This window comes from Acipenser ruthenus, chromosome 34, assembly GCF_902713425.1.
Source record: "Acipenser ruthenus chromosome 34, fAciRut3.2 maternal haplotype, whole genome shotgun sequence".
NCBI classification, from domain to species: Eukaryota; Metazoa; Chordata; class Actinopteri; order Acipenseriformes; family Acipenseridae; genus Acipenser; species Acipenser ruthenus.
The window spans coordinates 631,702-650,000 of NC_081222.1; the positions used below are offsets into that span (position 1 = coordinate 631,702).

General features: G+C 46.9%; 1 protein-coding gene and 1 pseudogene across 4 annotated transcripts; both read left to right on the forward strand.

Moving 5' to 3' along the window:
* Positions 1–57: 57 nt before the first annotated feature.
* On the forward strand, positions 58–12,387 carry LOC131705028 (deoxyhypusine synthase-like). Of its 4 annotated transcripts, none has more exons than XM_059006993.1 (9): positions 58–265; positions 4,212–4,442; positions 4,709–4,873; positions 7,782–8,000; positions 8,178–8,264; positions 8,709–8,814; positions 9,248–9,351; positions 10,289–10,414; positions 11,818–12,387. In XM_059006993.1, the coding sequence occupies exons 2-9, from the start codon at positions 4,248–4,250 to the stop codon at positions 11,911–11,913; spliced, it is 1,098 nt and encodes a 365-aa protein (XP_058862976.1). In that variant the 5' UTR covers positions 58–265; positions 4,212–4,247; the 3' UTR covers positions 11,914–12,387. The 4 variants fall into 4 exon arrangements, with proteins under 4 accessions (XP_058862976.1, XP_058862977.1, XP_058862978.1 ...); XM_059006994.1 differs by having other exon boundaries at positions 58–259; XM_059006995.1 differs by lacking the exons at positions 58–265; positions 4,212–4,442 and adding an exon at positions 4,551–4,618.
* Positions 12,388–13,309: 922 nt separating this feature from the next.
* The window catches only part of LOC117402087 (deoxyhypusine synthase-like), a 9,278-nt pseudogene continuing 4,288 nt past the window's right edge, over positions 13,310–18,299 (forward strand).

Consider the following 18,299-nt stretch of genomic DNA (forward strand, 5'->3'; position numbering starts at 1 on the left):
GTGGAACTCCACATCCTGTGGTGTGTGACCTGCCCAGTATATTACTGTCTGTAACATTTTGCTTTCAGTATTGTTTTGCTTTGTTTGTCGAATGAACCTCTTTTTGATTGATAGTACCTGAAGGAGACTGGCTTATTATTTTTAAGAACAAATCAAACCTTACAATTGGCGAGCCAGCCAGGAGCGGTTGAACCCCGACCAAGAAAGGGCCCTCCAGGGAAAGAAAGACACGCTCCAAGAGACCGGCCACAGATCAAACGTGTGTGTGAGTATACTGGTCACTACAGTACGAAGTGGTCAGTTCAGAAGTGTGTTGGAGTGTACTGGTCACTACAGTACGAAGTGGTCAGTTCAGAAGTGTGAGAGTGTACTGGTCACTACAGTACGAAGTGGTCAGTTCAGAAGTGTGAGAGTGTACTGGTCACTACAGTACGAAGTGGTCAGTTCAGAAGTGTGTGTGAGTGTACTGGTCACTACAGTACGAAGTGGTCAGTTCAGAAGTGTGTGTGAGTGTACTGGTCACTACAGTACGAAGTGGTCAGTTCAGAAGTGTGAGAGTGTACTGGTCACTACAATACGAAGTGGTCAGTTCAGAAGTGTGAGAGTGTACTGGTCACTGCAATACGAAGTGGTCAGTTCAGAAGTGTGAGAGTGTACTGGTCACTACAGTACAAAGTGGTCAGTTCAGAAGTGTGTGTGAGTGTACTGGTCACTACAGTACGAAGTGGTCAGTTCAGAAGTGTGAGAGTGTACTGGTCACTACAGTACGAAGTGGTCAGTTCAGAAGTGTGAGAGTGTACTGGTCACTACAGTACGAAGTGGTCAGTTCAGAAGTGTGAGAGTGTACTGGTCACTACAGTACGAAGTGGTCAGTTCAGAAGTGTGAGAGTGTACTGGTCACTGCAATACGAAGCGGTCTATCTTTGTTTTTTAAAAGCTGTGTTTTAGTTCATTTCTTTCAACAACGCGATCAGCATTCTGTCTGTTAAAACGTTTCTTCTGAGGACGTTTGGGAAGACAGCTCGGGACGGAGAAGTGAAAAGTAAAAGACTCACTGTTTTCTCAATTTACTTTCTTTACAGTTCCCTTTCATATTTGAAGTTATTATGCTTGTCAGTAGTGTAGTGTGTGTTTTTATTGTTTTAATGATTTTTTATTGGGTGACTTGTGTTGTGATATCATTTCAAATCTTATTGATATCCTAGTCTGGATGATTGTGCCCGCATCACTAAGACTGGTAGAATAGTCCATCACATATATCCGACAGCAGCGGGACCAGAGGAAGGACAGATATGTAAGAATTCAGATAAATAAACCCTGTTTTAAACACCATTATACACAGCTCTTACAATTACTGTATTCACACAATTACTGCTTTGAGATTCAGCTTTTAAAGATGCAGGGTTTTAATGCTTGTTGTGATCTGTGCGCTGTGACAGGCAGCCCATGGATCACACTCAACACAGCGTACGAGAACGTGGTGGAATCTACAATCTCAACTAATCTTCTCTGTTCAATAATAAACAAACTCCGGCTGTCGTGGTTTCGACTTGATTACTCACGCTTATGTATCTAACCCTGGTTCTCTCTCTCTCTCTCTCTCTCTCTCTCTCTCTCTCTCTCTCTCTCTCTCTCTCTCTCTCTCTCTCTCTCTCTCTCTCTCTCTCTCTCTCTCTCTGATATTTCCCCGTCTCTCTCTCTCTCTCTGATATCTCTCTCTCCCTGTCTCTCTGTCTCTCTCTCTCTCTGTATCTCTGATCTCTCTCTCTGATATCTCTCCCTGTCTCGCTCTCTCTCTCTCTCTCTCTCTCACATACACACACACACATGTCAGCAGCCCTGAGGTTTATAAATAGATATTTTTATGTCTGACGCCTTGCTGGAACAGACCTACCTGCTGATTCGATTCCACACCTGGTAATCACTCACAGCAGACAGGATCTCCCGGGAGCATCAGGCACTTCATTGATTAATTCAAATAAATGCACACTATTTACAATATAGAGGGATTCTGTGTAATATAGAGGGAGGGGGATTCTGTTTAGTATTAAAGGATAACGTTAGTGTTATAGTGGAATGTGTTTTCTCTGTCTTTATATATTTTAGTCGGTTATGCCATGTTTTGGCAACATAATTATTTTTATTGTCATGCCAATAAAGTAAATTTGAATTGAATTCAATTCAATTCAAATTTCTGGTTCATCACTCGAGGCTCTACAGTACAGCAGACCCGGCTGCAGCCGTGACAGAACCAGGTTCAGTGAAGAATCGTACCTTTCAGGTGGTTGCTTTCATCTTGTGACTATAATGCGGTTTTATAGATTAGTGGAAAATAATAGAAATCTGCAGATGTACAGTGCCTTGCGAAAGTATTCGGCCCCCTTGAACTTTGTGACCTTTTGCCACATTTCAGGCTTCAAACATAAAGATATGAAACTGTAATTTTTTGTGAAGAATCAACAACAAGTGGGACACAATCATGAAGTGGAACGAAATTTATTGGATATTTCAAACTTTTTTAACAAATAAAAAACTGAAAAATTGGGCGTGCAAAATTATTCAGCCCCCTTAAGTTAATACTTTGTAGCGCCACCTTTTGCTGCGATTACAGCTGTAAGTCGCTTGGGGTATGTCTCTATCAGTTTTGCACATCGAGAGACTGAAATTTTTGCCCATTCCTCCTTGCAAAACAGCTCGAGCTCAGTGAGGTTGGATGGAGAGCATTTGTGAACAGCAGTTTTCAGTTCTTTCCACAGATTCTTGATTGGATTCAGGTCTGGACTTTGACTTGGCCATTCTAACACCTGGATATGTTTATTTGTGAACCATTCCATTGTAGATTTTGCTTTATGTTTTGGATCATTGTCTTGTTGGAAGACAAATCTCCGTCCCAGTCTCAGGTCTTTTGCAGACTCCATCAGGTTTTCTTCCAGAATGGTCCTGTATTTGGCTCCATCCATCTTCCCATCAATTTTAACCATCTTCCCTGTCCCTGCTGAAGAAAAGCAGGCCCAAACCATGATGCTGCCACCACCATGTTTGACAGTGGGGATGGTGTGTTCAGGGTGATGAGCTGTGTTGCTTTTACGCCAAACATAACGTTTTGCATTGTTGCCAAAAAGTTCGATTTTGGTTTCATCTGACCAGAGCACCTTCTTCCACATGTTTGGTGTGTCTCCCAGGTGGCTTGTGGCAAACTGTAAACGACACTTTTTATGGATATCTTTAAGAAATGGCTTTCTTCTTGCCACTCTTCCATAAAGGCCAGATTTGTGCAGTATACGACTGATTGTTGTCCTATGGACAGAGTCTCCCACCTCAGCTGTAGATCTCTGCAGTTCATCCAGAGTGATCATGGGCCTCTTGGCTGCATCTCTGATCAGTCTTCTCCTTGTATGAGCTGAAAGTTTAGAGGGACGGCCAGGTCTTGGTAGATTTGCAGTGGTCTGATACTCCTTCCATTTCAATATTATCGCTTGCACAGTGCTCCTTGGGATGTTTAAAGCTTGGGAAATCTTTTTGTATCCAAATCCGGCTTTAAACTTCTCCACAACAGTATCTCGGACCTGCCTGGTGTGTTCCTTGTTCTTCATGATGCTCTCTGCGCTTTAAACAGACCTCTGAGACTATCACAGTGCAGGTGCATTTATACGGAGACTTGATTACACACAGGTGGATTCTATTTATCATCATTAGTCATTTAGGTCAACATTGGATCATTCAGAGATCCTCACTGAACTTCTGGAGAGAGTTTGCTGCACTGAAAGTAAAGGGGCTGAATAATTTTGCACGCCCAATTTTTCAGTTTTTTATTTGTTAAAAAAGTTTGAAATATCCAATAAATTTCGTTCCACTTCATGATTGTGTCCCACTTGTTGTTGATTCTTCACAAAAAATTACAGTTTCATATCTTTATGTTTGAAGCCTGAAATGTGGCAAAAGGTTGCAAAGTTCAAGGGGGCCGAATACTTTCGCAAGGCACTGTATCTACAGGGAAATGGCAAACATCCTACAGTTGTTCTACAGCAATCTGTAGTATTTTATAAAGAATAATCTATAATATTAAAGATTACTATATATATATATATATATATATATAAATTGTCTTTTTTTGTTTTTTAGACAAAAATATTCACAGAGAAGCAGTGATGGAAGCAACACATGAGATACAATGATGACACAAGACCTGTTTCTTTATCCTTTTCCTTCAGAGCCTGTGTCAGTTCTCTGCTGTGATTGGTGCAGCCATGGCAGACCAAGCCCCTTCTCGAGCCCTGGAGGCGGTGCTAAAGAGGAGCTCCTCCCTCCCAGAGGGGACCCCGCAGGTCAAAGGTTATGACTTCAACCAGGGAGTGGATCACAGAGCTCTGCTGCAGTCCTACCTCACTACCGGCTTCCAGGCTACCAGCTTCGGGAGAGCCGTGCAGGAGATCAACAGCATGGTGAGAGGGGGAGGGGGAGAGCCGTGCAGGAGATCAACAGCATGGTGAGAGGGGGAGGGGGAGAGCCGTGCAGGAGATCAACAGCATGGTGAGAGGGGGAGGGGGAGAGCCGTGCAGGAGATCAACAGCATGGTGAGAGGGGGAGGGGGAGAGCCGTGCAGGAGATCAACAGCATGGTGAGAGGGAGGGTGTGTGTCTTTCTGTGAATGTGTGTCAGGGTCTCTGAGTGTCTTTGTCTGAATGCTCGCTTCCTCCTGACTCCCCAGATAGAGAAGAGGCTGGAGCCTCTGGAGCAGACAGAGGAGCCCTCCGCCCCCCCGGACCTGAGCCAGCAGCATCACTCGGGCTGTACCATCTTCCTGGGGTACACCTCCAACCTGATCAGCTCTGGAGTGAGAGAGTCCATCCGCTACCTCGCACAGCACAACATGGTACAGTCCACTGCAGTGTAACACAAAGCACAACATGGTACAGTCCACTGCAGTGTAACACACAGCACAACATGGTACAGTCCACTGCAGTGTAACACACAGCACAACATGGTACAGCCCACTGCAGTGTAACACACAGCACAACATGGTACAGCCCACTGCAGTGTAACACACAGCACAACATGGTACAGTCCACTGCAGTGTAACACACAGCGCAACATGGTACAGTCCACTGCAGTGTAACACACAGCACAACATGGTACAGTCCACTGCAGTGTAACACACAGCACAACATGGTACAGTCCACTGCAGTGTAACACACAGCACAACATGGTACAGTCCACTGCAGTACCCCCCTCCTCTACTAGGGTTGCCACGATATCAAAATGAGATTTTTCAATGATTGAACTATTTTAATTCCACGATACAATATTTAAATTAGTTTAGATCATTTTGAGCATTACAAATGTGTGCCTGTATCTCTGTCTTTGTATCTCTGTCTTTGTATCTCTGCAGGTGGATGTGTCTGTATCTCTGTGTTTGTATCTCTGTGTTTGTATCTCTGCAGGTGGATGTGTTTGTATCTCTGTGTTTGTATCTCTGCAGGTGGATGTGTATGTATCTCTGTGTTTGTATCTCTGCAGGTGGATGTGTCTGTATCTCTGTGTTTGTATCTCTGTGTTTGTATCTCTGCAGGTGGATGTGTCTGTATCTCTGTGTTTGTATCTCTGCAGGTGGATGTGTCTGTATCTCTGTGTTTGTATCTCTGCAGGTGGATGTGTCTGTATCTCTGTGTTTGTATCTCTGCAGGTGGATGTGTTTGTATCTCTGTGTGCCTGTATCTCTGCAGGTGGATGTGTCTGTATCTCTGTGTTTGTATCTCTGCAGGTGGATGTGTCTGTATCTCTGTGTTTGTATCTCTGCAGGTGGATGTGTCTGTATCTCTGCAGGTGGATGTGTCTGTATCTCTGCAGGTGGATGTGTCTGTATCTCTGTGTTTGTATCTCTGCAGGTGGATGTGTTTGTATCTCTGTGTTTGTAGCTCTGTGTTTGTATCTCTGTGTTTGTATCTCTGCAGGTGGATGTGTTTGTATCTCTGCAGATGGATATGTCTGTATCTCTGTGTTTGTATCTCTGTGTTTGTATCTCTGCAGGTGGATGTGTCTGTATCTCTGTGTTTGTATCTCTGCAGGTGGATGTGTTTGTATCTCTGCAGGTGGATGTGTTTGTATCTCTGTGTTTGTATCTCTGCAGGTGGATGTGTCTGTATCTCTGTTTGTATCTCTGCAGGTGGATGTGTTTGTATCTCTGTGTTTGTATCTCTGCAGGTGGATGTGTCTGTATCTCTGTGTTTGTATCTCTGCAGGTGGATGTGTCTGTATCTCTGTGTTTGTATCTCTGCAGGTGGATGTGTTTGTATCCCTGTGTCTGTATCTCTGCAGGTGGATGTGTCTGTATCTCTGTGTTTGTATCTCTGCAGGTGGATGTGTTTGTATCTCTGTGTGCCTGTATCTCTGCAGGTGGATGTGTCTGTATCTCTGTGTTTGTATCTCTGCAGGTGGATGTGTCTGTATCTCTGTGTTTGTATCTCTGCAGGTGGATGTGTCTGTATCTCTGCAGGTGGATGTGTCTGTATCTCTGCAGGTGGATGTGTCTGTATCTCTGTGTTTGTATCTCTGCAGGTGGATGTGTTTGTATCTCTGTGTTTGTAGCTCTGTGTTTGTATCTCTGTGTTTGTATCTCTGCAGGTGGATGTGTTTGTATCTCTGCAGATGGATATGTCTGTATCTCTGTGTTTGTATCTCTGTGTTTGTATCTCTGCAGGTGGATGTGTCTGTATCTCTGTGTTTGTATCTCTGCAGGTGGATGTGTTTGTATCTCTGCAGATGGATATGTCTGTATATCTGTGTTTGTATCTCTGCAGGTGGATGTGTCTGTATCTCTGTGTTTGTATCTCTGCAGGTGGATGTGTCTGTATCTCTGTGTTTGTATCTCTGCAGGTGGATATGTCTGTATATCTGTGTTTGTATCTCTGCAGGTGGATGTGTCTGTATATCTGTGTTTGTATCTCTGCAGGTGGATGTGTCTGTATCTCTGTGTTTGTATCTCTGCAGGTGGATGTGTCTGTATCTCTGTGTTTGTATCTCTGCAGGTGGATGTGTCTGTATCTCTGTGTTTGTATCTCTGCAGGTGGATGTGTCTGTATCTCTGTGTCTGTATCTCTGCAGGTGGATGTGTCTGTATCTCTGTGTTTGTATCTCTGCAGATGGATGTGTTTGTATCTCTGTGTTTGTATCTCTGCAGGTGGATGTGTCTGTATCTCTGTGTCTGTATCTCTGCAGGTGGATGTGTCTGTATCTCTGTGTTTATATCTCTGCAGGTGGATGTGTCTGTATCTCTGTGTTTGTATCTCTGCAGGTGGATGTGTCTGTATCTCTGTTTGTATCTCTGCAGGTGGATGTGTCTGTATCTCTGTGTTTGTATCTCTGCAGGTGGATGTGTCTGTATCTGTGTTTGTATCTCTGCAGGTGGATGTGTCTGTATCTCTGTGTTTGTATCTCTGCAGGTGGATGTGTCTGTATCTCTGTGTTTGTATCTCTGCAGGTGGATGTGTTTGTATCTCTGTGTTTGTATCTCTGCAGGTGGATGTGTTTGTATCTCTGTGTTTGTATCTCTGCAGGTGGATGTGTCTGTATCTCTGTGTTTGTATCTCTGCAGGTGGATGTGTCTGTATCTCTGTGTTTGTATCTCTGCAGGTGGATGTGTCTGTATCTCTGTGTTTGTATCTCTGCAGGTGGATGTGTCTGTATCTCTGTGTTTGTATCTCTGCAGGTGGATATGTCTGTATCTCTGTGTTTGTATCTCTGCAGGTGGATGTGTTTGTATCTCTGTGTTTGTATCTCTGCAGGTGGATGTTCTCGTCAGCACAGCGGGAGGGGTGGAGGAGGATCTCATCAAGTGTCTGGCCCCCACCTTCCTGGGGGAGTTCAGCCTGCCGGGGAGGGAGCTGCGAGGCCGGGGGATCAACAGGATCGGGAACCTGCTGGTCCCCAATAATAATTACTGTCTCTTTGAGGACTGGCTGATGCCCATTCTTGACCAGATGCTGCTGGAGCAGAAGACTGAGGTGAGGAAAAAATACAAATAAAAACAATACTGCCGTATGAACGCTTGATTTGAGGTTCAAGCTATCTCTCTCTCTCTCTCTCTCTCTCTCTCTCTCTCTCTCTCTCTCTCTCTCTCTCTCTCTCTCTCTCTCTCTCTCTCTCTCTCTCTCTCTCTCTCTCTCTCTCTCTCTCTGCAGGGCACACTCTGGACTCCCTCAAAAATGATCCATCGACTGGGGAAAGAAATCAACAACCCGGAGTCTGTGTACTACTGGGCTTACAAGGTCAGGACCCCCCCTTAACCCCCCCTCCACCCCCTCCCCATGCCTGGACACCCCCCCTCCAGTGTGTGCGTGTGTCTCAGTGCGTGTGTCTCAGCGTGTGTGTATGTGTCTCAGTGTGTGTGTGTCTCAGCGTGTGTGTGTCTCAGCGTGTGTGTATGTGTCTCAGTGTGTGTCTCAGCGTGTGTGTCTCAGCGTGTGTGTGTCTCAGCATGTGTGTATGTGTCTCAGCATGTGTGTATGTGTCTCAGTGTGTGTGTCTCAGCATGTGTTTGTGTCTCAGTGTGTGTCTCAGCGTGCGTCTCAGCGTGTGTGTGTGTCTCAGCGTGTGTGTGTCTCGGTGTGTGTGTCTCAGTGTGTGTGTCTCAGTGTGTGTGTGTGTGTGTCTCAGTTTGTGTGTCTCAGCGTGTGTTCCACACTAACATTCCCCCCCTGTGTGCGTTGCAGAATAACATCCCTGTGTTCAGCCCGGCCCTGACGGATGGTTCCCTGGGGGATATGATGTACTTGCACTCCTATAAGAACCCTGGCTTAGTGCTGGACATCGTGGAAGGTGTGTGCGTGCGTGCGTGTGTCAGTGATGACTGTGTGTGTGTGTCAGTGATGACAGTGCGTGCGTGTGTGTGTGTGTGTGTCAGTGATGACTGTGTGTGTGTGTCAGTGATGACAGTGTGTGCGTGCGTGTGTGTGTGTGTCAGTGATGACTGTGTGTGTGTGTCAGTGATGACAGTGCGTGCGTGTGTGTGTGTGTGTGTGTGTTAGTGATGACAGTGCGTGTATGCGTGCGTGCGTGCGTGCGTGTGTGTGTATCAGTGATGACAGTGCATGCGTGTGTGTGTGTGTGTGTGTGTCAGTGATGACAGTGTGTGTGTGCGTGCGTGCGTGTGTGTGTCAGTGATGACAGTGCGTGCGTGCGTGCGTGTGTGTCAGTGATGACAGTGCGTGCGTGCGTGTCAGTGATGACGGTCTCTGTGTTTGCGCTCCAGATATCCGGAAGCTGAACTCTCATGCTGTGTTTGCCAGACGCACAGGGATGGTGATTCTGGGAGGAGGGCTGATCAAGCATCACATCTGCAACGCTAACTTCATGGTAATACAGACAGGAATAATAATACAGACTCAACACACTTTTACAGACGACACAGATGGGAGCTGCAGAGATGTGATGGCGTGTCTTACACTGGCATTTCCTGAGCCGCTAGAGAGTTACAGGAGCCTGTCTAACACGCCTCTCAACGCAGGAATGTGCAGCAGTGCTTGAATCAGCTGCTTGGACAAATGTGTCCCCACTCAAAGCCTTTCTCATCATCACAGTGAACCGCACTCTGGGTTTAGAAACACCAACACAAACTCACTCCACTCACTCACTCACTCACTCACTCACTCATTCCACTCACTCACTCACTCACTCACTCACTCACTCATTCCACTCACTCACTCACTCACTCACTCACTCACTCACTCACTCACTCCACTCACTCACTCACTCACTCACTCACTCACTCACTCCACTCACTCACTCACTCACTCACTCACTCACTCACTCATTCCACTCACTCACTCACTCCACTCACTCACTCACTCACTCACTCCACTCACTCACTCACTCACTCACTCACTCACTCCACTCACTCACTCACTCACTCACTCACTCACTCACTCACTCACTCATTCCACTCACTCACTCACTCACTCACTCACTCACTCCACTCACTCACTCACTCACTCACTCACTCACTCACTCACTCACTCATTCCACTCACTCACTCACTCACTCACTCACTCACTCACTCACTCACTCACTCACTCACTTTTAGTGGCATTGCAGTTCTGCACTTTGAAGACATTGAAAAAGGAGAGAGTTTTATTTTTGTCATGGATTGAGTAGGCGGAGTCTCTTTTGGTGTTTGTTCCAGTCTGTCTCTCCAGTTGTGTTTGCGGTGCTGTGTTTGTGACCTCTCTCTCTCTCTCTCTCTCTCTCTCTCTCTCTCTCTCTCTCTCTCTCTCTCCTCTCTCGTGTCCCGCAGCGGAACGGCGCTGATTTCGCGGTCTTCGTGAACACGGGGCAGGAGTTCGACGGCTCTGACTCGGGGGCGCGGCCGGACGAAGCCGTGTCCTGGGGCAAGATCCGCGCCGACGCCACACCTGTCAAGGTACACGATGCACAGCAGAGACTCCCATAGCACAGTGTGAGAAAACACAGCGCAAGCATGCTGAAGCATAGGCAAGCATTGTAAAGCACAGAGAGGTCTGGTAAAGCATAGGGAAGCATTGTAAAGCACAGAGAGGTCTGGTAAAGCATAGGGAAGCATTGTAAAGCACAGAGAGGTCTGGTAAAGCATAGGGAAGCATTGTAAAGCACAGAGAGGTCTGGTAAAGCATAGGGAAGCATTGTAAAGCACAGAGAGGTCTGGTAAAGCATAGGGAAGCATTGTAAAGCACAGAGAGGTCTGGTAAAGCATAGGGAAGCATTGAAAAGCACAGAGAGGTCTGGTAAAGCATAGGCAAGCATTGAAAAGCACAGAGAGGTCTGGTAAAGCACAGAGAGGTATGGTAAAGCATAGGGAAGCATTGTAAAGCACAGAGAGGTATGGTAAAGCATAGGGAAGCATTGTAAAGGACAGAGAGGTCTGGTAAAGCATAGGCAAGCATTGTAAAGCACAGAGAGGTCTGGTAAAGCATAGGGAAGCATTGTAAAGCACAGAGAGGTCTGGTAAAGCATAGGGAAGCATTGTAAAGCACAGAGAGGTCTGGTAAAGCATAGGCAAGCATTGAAAAGCACAGAGAGGTCTGGTAAAGCACAGAGAGGTATGGTAAAGCATAGGGAAGCATTGTAAAGCACAGAGAGGTCTGGTAAAGCATAGGGAAGCATTGTAAAGGACAGAGAGGTCTGGTAAAGCATAGGCAAGCATTGAAAAGCACAGAGAGGTCTGGTAAAGCACAGAGAGGTATGGTAAAGCATAGGGAAGCATTGTAAAGCACAGAGAGGTCTGGTAAAGCATAGGGAAGCATTGAAAAGCACAGAGAGGTCTGGTAAAGCACAGAGAGGTATGGTAAAGCATAGGGAAGCATTGTAAAGCACAGAGAGGTCTGGTAAAGCATAGGGAAGCATTGTAAAGGACAGAGGTCTGGTAAAGCATAGGCAAGCATTGAAAAGCACAGAGAGGTCTGGTAAAGCACAGAGAGGTATGGTAAAGCATAGGGAAGCATTGTAAAGCACAGAGAGGTCTGGTAAAGCATAGGGAAGCATTGTAAAGGACAGAGAGGTCTGGTAAAGCATAGGCAAGCATTGTAAAGCACAGAGAGGTCTGGTAAAGCATAGGGAAGCATTGTAAAGCACAGAGAGGTCTGGCAAAGCATAGGGAAGCATTGTAAAGCACAGAGAGGTATGGTAAAGCATAGGGAAGCATTGTAAAGCACAGAGAGGTCTGGTAAAGCATAGGGAAGCATTGTAAAGCACAGAGAGGTCTGGTAAAGCACAGGGAAGCATTGTAAAGCACAGAGAGGTCTGGTAAAGCATAGGGAAGCATTGTAAAGCTCTCTTTCTGTGTTTCAGGTCTATGCAGATGCTGCTCTGGTGTTCCCCCTGCTGGTTGCTGAGACATTCGCACGACATGCCGATGCACTCACAGCACAGAACAAGAAGGACTGAGACCCTCCTCCCTCCCTCCCTCCCTCCATCCATCCCTCCCCTCTCCCCTCTCCCCTCACTCCCTCCCTCCCTCCATTCCTCCCCTCTCCCCAGGACGTGCCCTTTTTGATCTGTAAAAAAATAATAATCATGTTTGAAATCCTAGTTGAGTTGCAGTGCACGCCTGAATGAATGAACACTGTGCCGGGAGTCTCTTGTGTTTTGATTTCATGTCACTGAGCTGCATGAACCAGCAATTCTATCACTGATATGAGACAAACCATTTTTAATATCAACAATTTTTAAAATACATTGTGTTACATTCAGATTAGAACCGTTGATATAAAAAATAGCGCCTTATTTTATTTTACCCTCGAGAATATATTTGTGTGCATGTTCAAATTAATCTGACCATACTGCAGGACGCTGTCATATTCTCCTCCCATTTAGAGTGCTCTTAATAAAATTTTCAAAATTAAAATCGTCTGCAAAGTTGCCATTGGTTTCTCTTTAAATGGGATTTATAGCACAACGCCTGCCACCCGGTGGCCAAATGCTGTCACTGCAGGAAATGATCATTATAAAACCAGCAGAGTTAAATGCAGCACAGTATTGGAACACGAGTCAGTATCATCAGCCAATCAGCTTCCAGTTCATTTTGACTTGCCGCATCCCGAGCACTCAGTTCATATCTATTGGACAGAAAACACTGAACAAAACACACCTGCACTGAGAAAAGCAACCAATCATGTACCTGCAAGTGCCGAGTCAGCTAATCACAGCCTCTCTTGCGCTGCCCCGATATTAGGACTGAAGTCACACTGCAGCGAGCGCTAGGCTGGGTTGAAAATATAATTTAGGGTAGCGGCTACGCCACTAAGTTCAAGATTTGAGGTTGTTGGCTCATGTTTTTTTTATTTGAGCCAGAGGATAAGATCTTGACCAAGTACAACAAACACACAATAAAAATGCCAGGGATGTAAAATAATCACATTGATTTAAAACGCCGTTTCGTTTCAATTCTCATATTGCACACGCTAGTGCTGTCTGTTAGTTACAGTGTTTCAGCAAATCCTTCAATTCGACACATTGTTTCAAGGGTTCAGCGGTTCTGTCTCAGGCATCACTCTGTTACACAGTTTAATACAGCAGCAACTCATTCAGAGCAAGAATACTTTGTTTCATCTCTCTCTCGCATTCAGACACACGCGAGACTCACAGAGGAACCTCGTGAATCTCCTCCCGGACAGCTTTTAAAAGAAAGAAAAAATAATCAAAAAATCACCCAATCACACGAGGACTGCGTGTGTGTTTTGTCATAGCAAAATAGCTTGATCGAAAAACGCGAAGTTGAAATGGGATAGCGCTGCTAGCACTGACAGTCCCTTCTGAGGACCCTTAGCCGCTGTCATCCGTATAACAACATGGCGGCGCCCTGCATTGTGGCGTGAGAGAGAGAGAGAGAGAGAGAGAGAGAGAGAGAGAGAGAGAGAGAGAGAGAGAGAGAGAGAGAGAGAGAGAGAGAGAGAGAGAGAGAGAGAGAGAGAGAGAGAGAGAGAGAGAGACCATCACAGAACCGGAACCAGGTCAGTCTCTACAGTACAGCAGACCCGTGACAGAACCAGGTTCGATTTAAAAGGGCTGGTCCGGATCCGAACCGAGCCAGTCTGCCGTACAGATGTCCTGGTGCAGCTGTCTGTTGTGAATGAGTCGCTGTTTGAAGCCTGGCAGTTCTGTTAATACATCGCCGGTCTGCAGGTGACAGAACACGCGTCGCGTCATTTCATTACAGCGCAGTGCAGTTCAACGGAGAATCTTACCTTGCAGATGGTTGCTTTCATCGGGTGACTGTAAATGCATAATTGGACTTTAGTTTAACGGGATGTTTGTATTCATGTGTGACTCGTTCCGGTTCCGGTCCAGGTCCAGGTCCGTTTTTGTCATTCAGTCCTGTAGAAATCTACAGAAGATGAATTCAATGCATCGACGTTATAGCGCCTTTCATAGTGGATCACAAAGCGCTTTACAAGATGCAGTAACAGCAAGAAAATTCATAACACTTTAAAATATAGAAATGCATCATACACGACATACAGTAAAAAAAAAAAAACAATGCACGGTACATTAAATACAGAGGAACGCGCAGAATACAGCCAGATCACAAGCACAGACACGGACAGTATTGTTTTAAAGAAAAATCTATAATATTAAAGAATAATAATGGACAGTATTTTTTAAAATAATCATTTTTTTAGTATTTTTTAAAAGACTAGTTTTATTTCATTATTTGTTTATTTAGCAGGCGCCTTTATCCAAGGCGACTTACAGAGACTAGGGTGTGTGAACTATGCATCAGCTGCAGAGTCACTTACAACTACGTCTCACCCGAAAGACGGAGCACAAGGAGGTTCAGTGACTTGCTCAGGGTCACACTGAGTCAGTGGCTGAGGTGGGATTTGAACCGGGGACCTCCTGGTTACAAGCCCCTTTCTTTAACCACTGGACCACACAGCCTATACATTACAGCCTATTTTATGTGCCAAGCTGTGCCATGTCCACGTAAACAAACTGGACAGCCAACAAACAACTTTCCCCAATTAGCTGCAACACTTAGAGAGAGGCTGTGGGTTTACGCACAGTAATACAAACACGTGAGAATGCATGTTTCTTTATCCTTTTTCTTCAGAGCCTGCATCAGTTCTCCGCTGTGATTGGTGCAGCCATGGCAGAGCACACCCCTTCTCGAGCCCTGGAGGCGGTGCTAAAGGGGAGCTCCTCCCTCCCAGAGGGGACCCCGCAGGTCAAAGGTTATGACTTCAACCAGGGAGTGGATCACAGAGCTCTGCTGCAGTCCTACCTCACTACCGGCTTCCAGGCTACCAGCTTCGGGAGAGCCGTGCAGGAGATCAACAGCATGGTGAGAGGGGGAGGGGGAGAGCCGTGCAGGAGATCAACAGCATGGTGAGAGGGGGAGGGGGGAGAGCCGTGCAGGAGATCAACAGCATGGTGAGAGGGGGAGGGGGAGAGCCGTGCAGGAGATCAACAGCATGGTGAGAGGGGGAGGGGGAGAGCCGTGCAGGAGATCAACAGCATGGTGAGAGGGGGAGGGGGGGGAGCCGTGCAGGAGATCAACAGCATGGTGAGAGGGGGAGGGGGAGAGCCGTGCAGGAGATCAACAGCATGGTGAGAGGGGGAGGGGGAGAGCCGTGCAGGAGATCAACAGCATGGTGAGAGGGGGAGGGGGAGAGCCGTGCAGGAGATCAACAGCATGGTGAGAGGGGGGAGGGGGGAGAGCCGTGCAGGAGATCAACAGCATGGTGAGAGGGGGAGGGGGAGAGCCGTGCAGGAGATCAACAGCATGGTGAGAGGGGGGAGGGGGAGAGCCGTGCAGGAGATCAACAGCATGGTGAGAGGGGGAGGGGGGGAGCCGTGCAGGAGATCAACAGCATGGTGAGAGGGGGAGGGGGAGAGCCGTGCAGGAGATCAACAGCATGGTGAGAGGGAGGGTGTGTGTCTTTCTGTGAATGTGTGTCAGGGTCTCTGAGTGTCTTTGTCTGAATGCTCGCTTCCTCCTGACTCCCCAGATAGAGAAGAGGCTGGAGCCTCTGGAGCAGACAGAGGAGCCCTCCGCCCCCCCGGACCTGAGCCAGCAGCATCACTCGGGCTGTACCATCTTCCTGGGGTACACCTCCAACCTGATCAGCTCTGGAGTGAGAGAGTCCATCCGCTACCTCGCACAGCACAACATGGTACAGTCCACTGCAGTGTAACACAGCACAACATGGTACAGTCCACTGGAGTGTAACACACAGCACAACATGGTACAGCCCACTGCAGTGTAACACACAGCACAACATGGTACAGCCCACTGCAGTGTAACACACAGCGCAACATGGTACAGTCCACTGGAGTGTAACACACAGCGCAACATGGTACAGTCCACTGCAGTGTAACACACAGCACAACATGGTACAGTCCACTGCAGTGTAACACACAGCACAACATGGTACAGCCCACTGCAGTGTAACACACAGCACAACATGGTACAGTCCACTGCAGTACCCCCCTCCTCTACTAGGGTTGCCACGATATCAAAATGAGATTTTTCAATGATTGAACTATTTTAATTCCACGATACAATATTAAATTAGTTTAGATCATTTTGAGCATTACAAATGTGTGTCTGTACTCTGTGCCTGTATCTCTGTGCTTATATCTCTACAGGTGGATGTGTCTGTATCTCTGTGTTGTATCTCTACAGGTGGATGTGTCTGTATCTCTGTGCTTGTATCTCTGCAGGTGTTTGTGTCTGTATCTCTGTGTTGTATCTCTGTGTTTGTATCTCTGCAGGTGGATGTGTCCTGTATCTCTGTGTTTGTATCTCTGCAGGTGTTTTTGTGTCTGTATCTCTGTGTTTGTATCTCTGCAGGTGGATGTGTCTGTATCTCTGTGTTTGTATCTCTGCAGGTGGATGTGTTTGGTATCTCTGTGTTTGTATCTCTGCAGGGTGGATGTGTTTTGTATCTCTGTGTTTGTATCTCTGCAGGTGGATGTGTCTGTATCTCTGTGTTTGTTATCTCTGCAGGTGGATGGGTCCTGTATCTCTGTGTTTGTATCTCTGCAGGTGGATGTGTCTGTATCTCTGTGTTTGTATCTCTACAGGTGGATGTGTCTGTATCTCTGTGTCTGTATCTCTGTGTTTGTATCTCTGTGTTTGTATCTCTGCAGGTGGATGTGTCTGTATCTCTGTGTTTGTATCTCTGCAGGTGGATGTGTCTGTATCTCTGTGTTTGTATCTCTGCAGGTGGATGTGTCTGTATCTCTGGGTCTGTATCTCTGTGTTTGTATCTCTGCAGGGTGGATGTGTCTGTATCTCTGTGTTTGTATCTCTACAGGTGGATGTGTCTGTATCTCTGTGTCTGTATCTCTGTGTTTGTATCTCTGTGTTTGTATCTCTGCAGGTGGATGTGTCTGTATCTCTGTGTTTGTATCTCTGCAGGTGGATGTGTTTGTATCTCTGTGTTTGTATCTCTGCAGGTGAATGTGTCTGTATCTCTGTGTTTGTATCTCTGCAGGTGGATGTGTCTGTATCTCTTTGTTTGTATCTCTGTGTTTGTATCTCTGCAGGTGGATGTGTCTGTATCTCTGTGTTTGTATCTCTGCAGGTGGATGTGTTTGTATCTCTGTGTTGTATCTCTGCAGGTGTTTGTGTCTGTATCTCTGTGTCTGTATCTCTGCAGGTGGATGTGTCTGTATCTCTGTGTTTGTATCTCTGCAGGTGGATGTGTCTGTATCTCTGTGTTTGTATCTCTGCAGGTGGATGTGTCTGTATCTCTGTGTTTGTATCTCTGCAGGTGGATGTGTTTGTATCTCTGTGTTTGTATCTCTGCAGGTGGATGTTCTCGTCAGCACAGCGGGAGGGGTGGAGGAGGATCTCATCAAGTGTCCTGGCCCCCACCTTCCTGGGGGGAGTTCAGCCTGCCGGGGAGGGAGCTGCGAGGGCCGGGGGATCAACAGGATCGGGAACCTGCTGGTCCCCAATAATAATTACTGTCTCTTTGAGGACGGGCTGATGCCCATTCTTGACCAGATGCTGCTGGAGCAGAAGACTGAGGTGAGGAAAAAATACAAATAAAAACAATACTGCCGTATGAATGCTCGATTTGAGATTCAAGCTCTCTCTCTCTCTCTCTCTCTCTCTCTCTCTCTCTCTCTCTCTCTCATTTTCTCTCTCTCTCCTCTCTCTCTCTCTCTCTCTCTCTCTCTCTCTCTCTCTCTCTCTCTCTCTCTTGCAGGGCACACTCTGGACTCCCTCAAAAATGATCCATCGACTGGGGAAAGAAATCAACAACCCAGAGTCTGTGTACTACTGGGCTTACAAGGTCAGGACCCCCCCCTTAACCCCCCCTCCACCCCCTCCCCATGCCTGGACACCCCCCCTCCAGTGTGTGTGTGTGTCTCAGCGTGTGTTCCACACTAACATTCCCCCCCTGTGTGCGTTTGCAGAATAACATCCCCGTGTTCAGCCCGGCCCTGACGGATGGTTCCCTGGGGGATATGATCTACTTCCACCTCCTATAGAACCCTGGCTTGGTGCTGGACATCGTGGAAGGTGCGTGCGTGCGTGCATGTGTGTGTGTGTCAGTGATGACAGTGCGTGCGCGCACGTGTGTGTGTGTCAGTGATGACAGTGCGCGCGCGCGTGTGTGTGTGTTGTGTGTGTGTGTCAGTGATGACTGTGTGGTGTGTGTCAGTGATGACAGTGCGTGCGTGTGTGTGTGTGTGTGTGTGTGTGTGTGTCAGTGATGACTGTGCGTGTGTGCGTGGTGTGTCAGTGATGACTGTGTGTGTGTGTCAGTGATGACAGTGCGTGCGTGTGTGTGTGTGTGTGTGTGTGTCAGTGATGA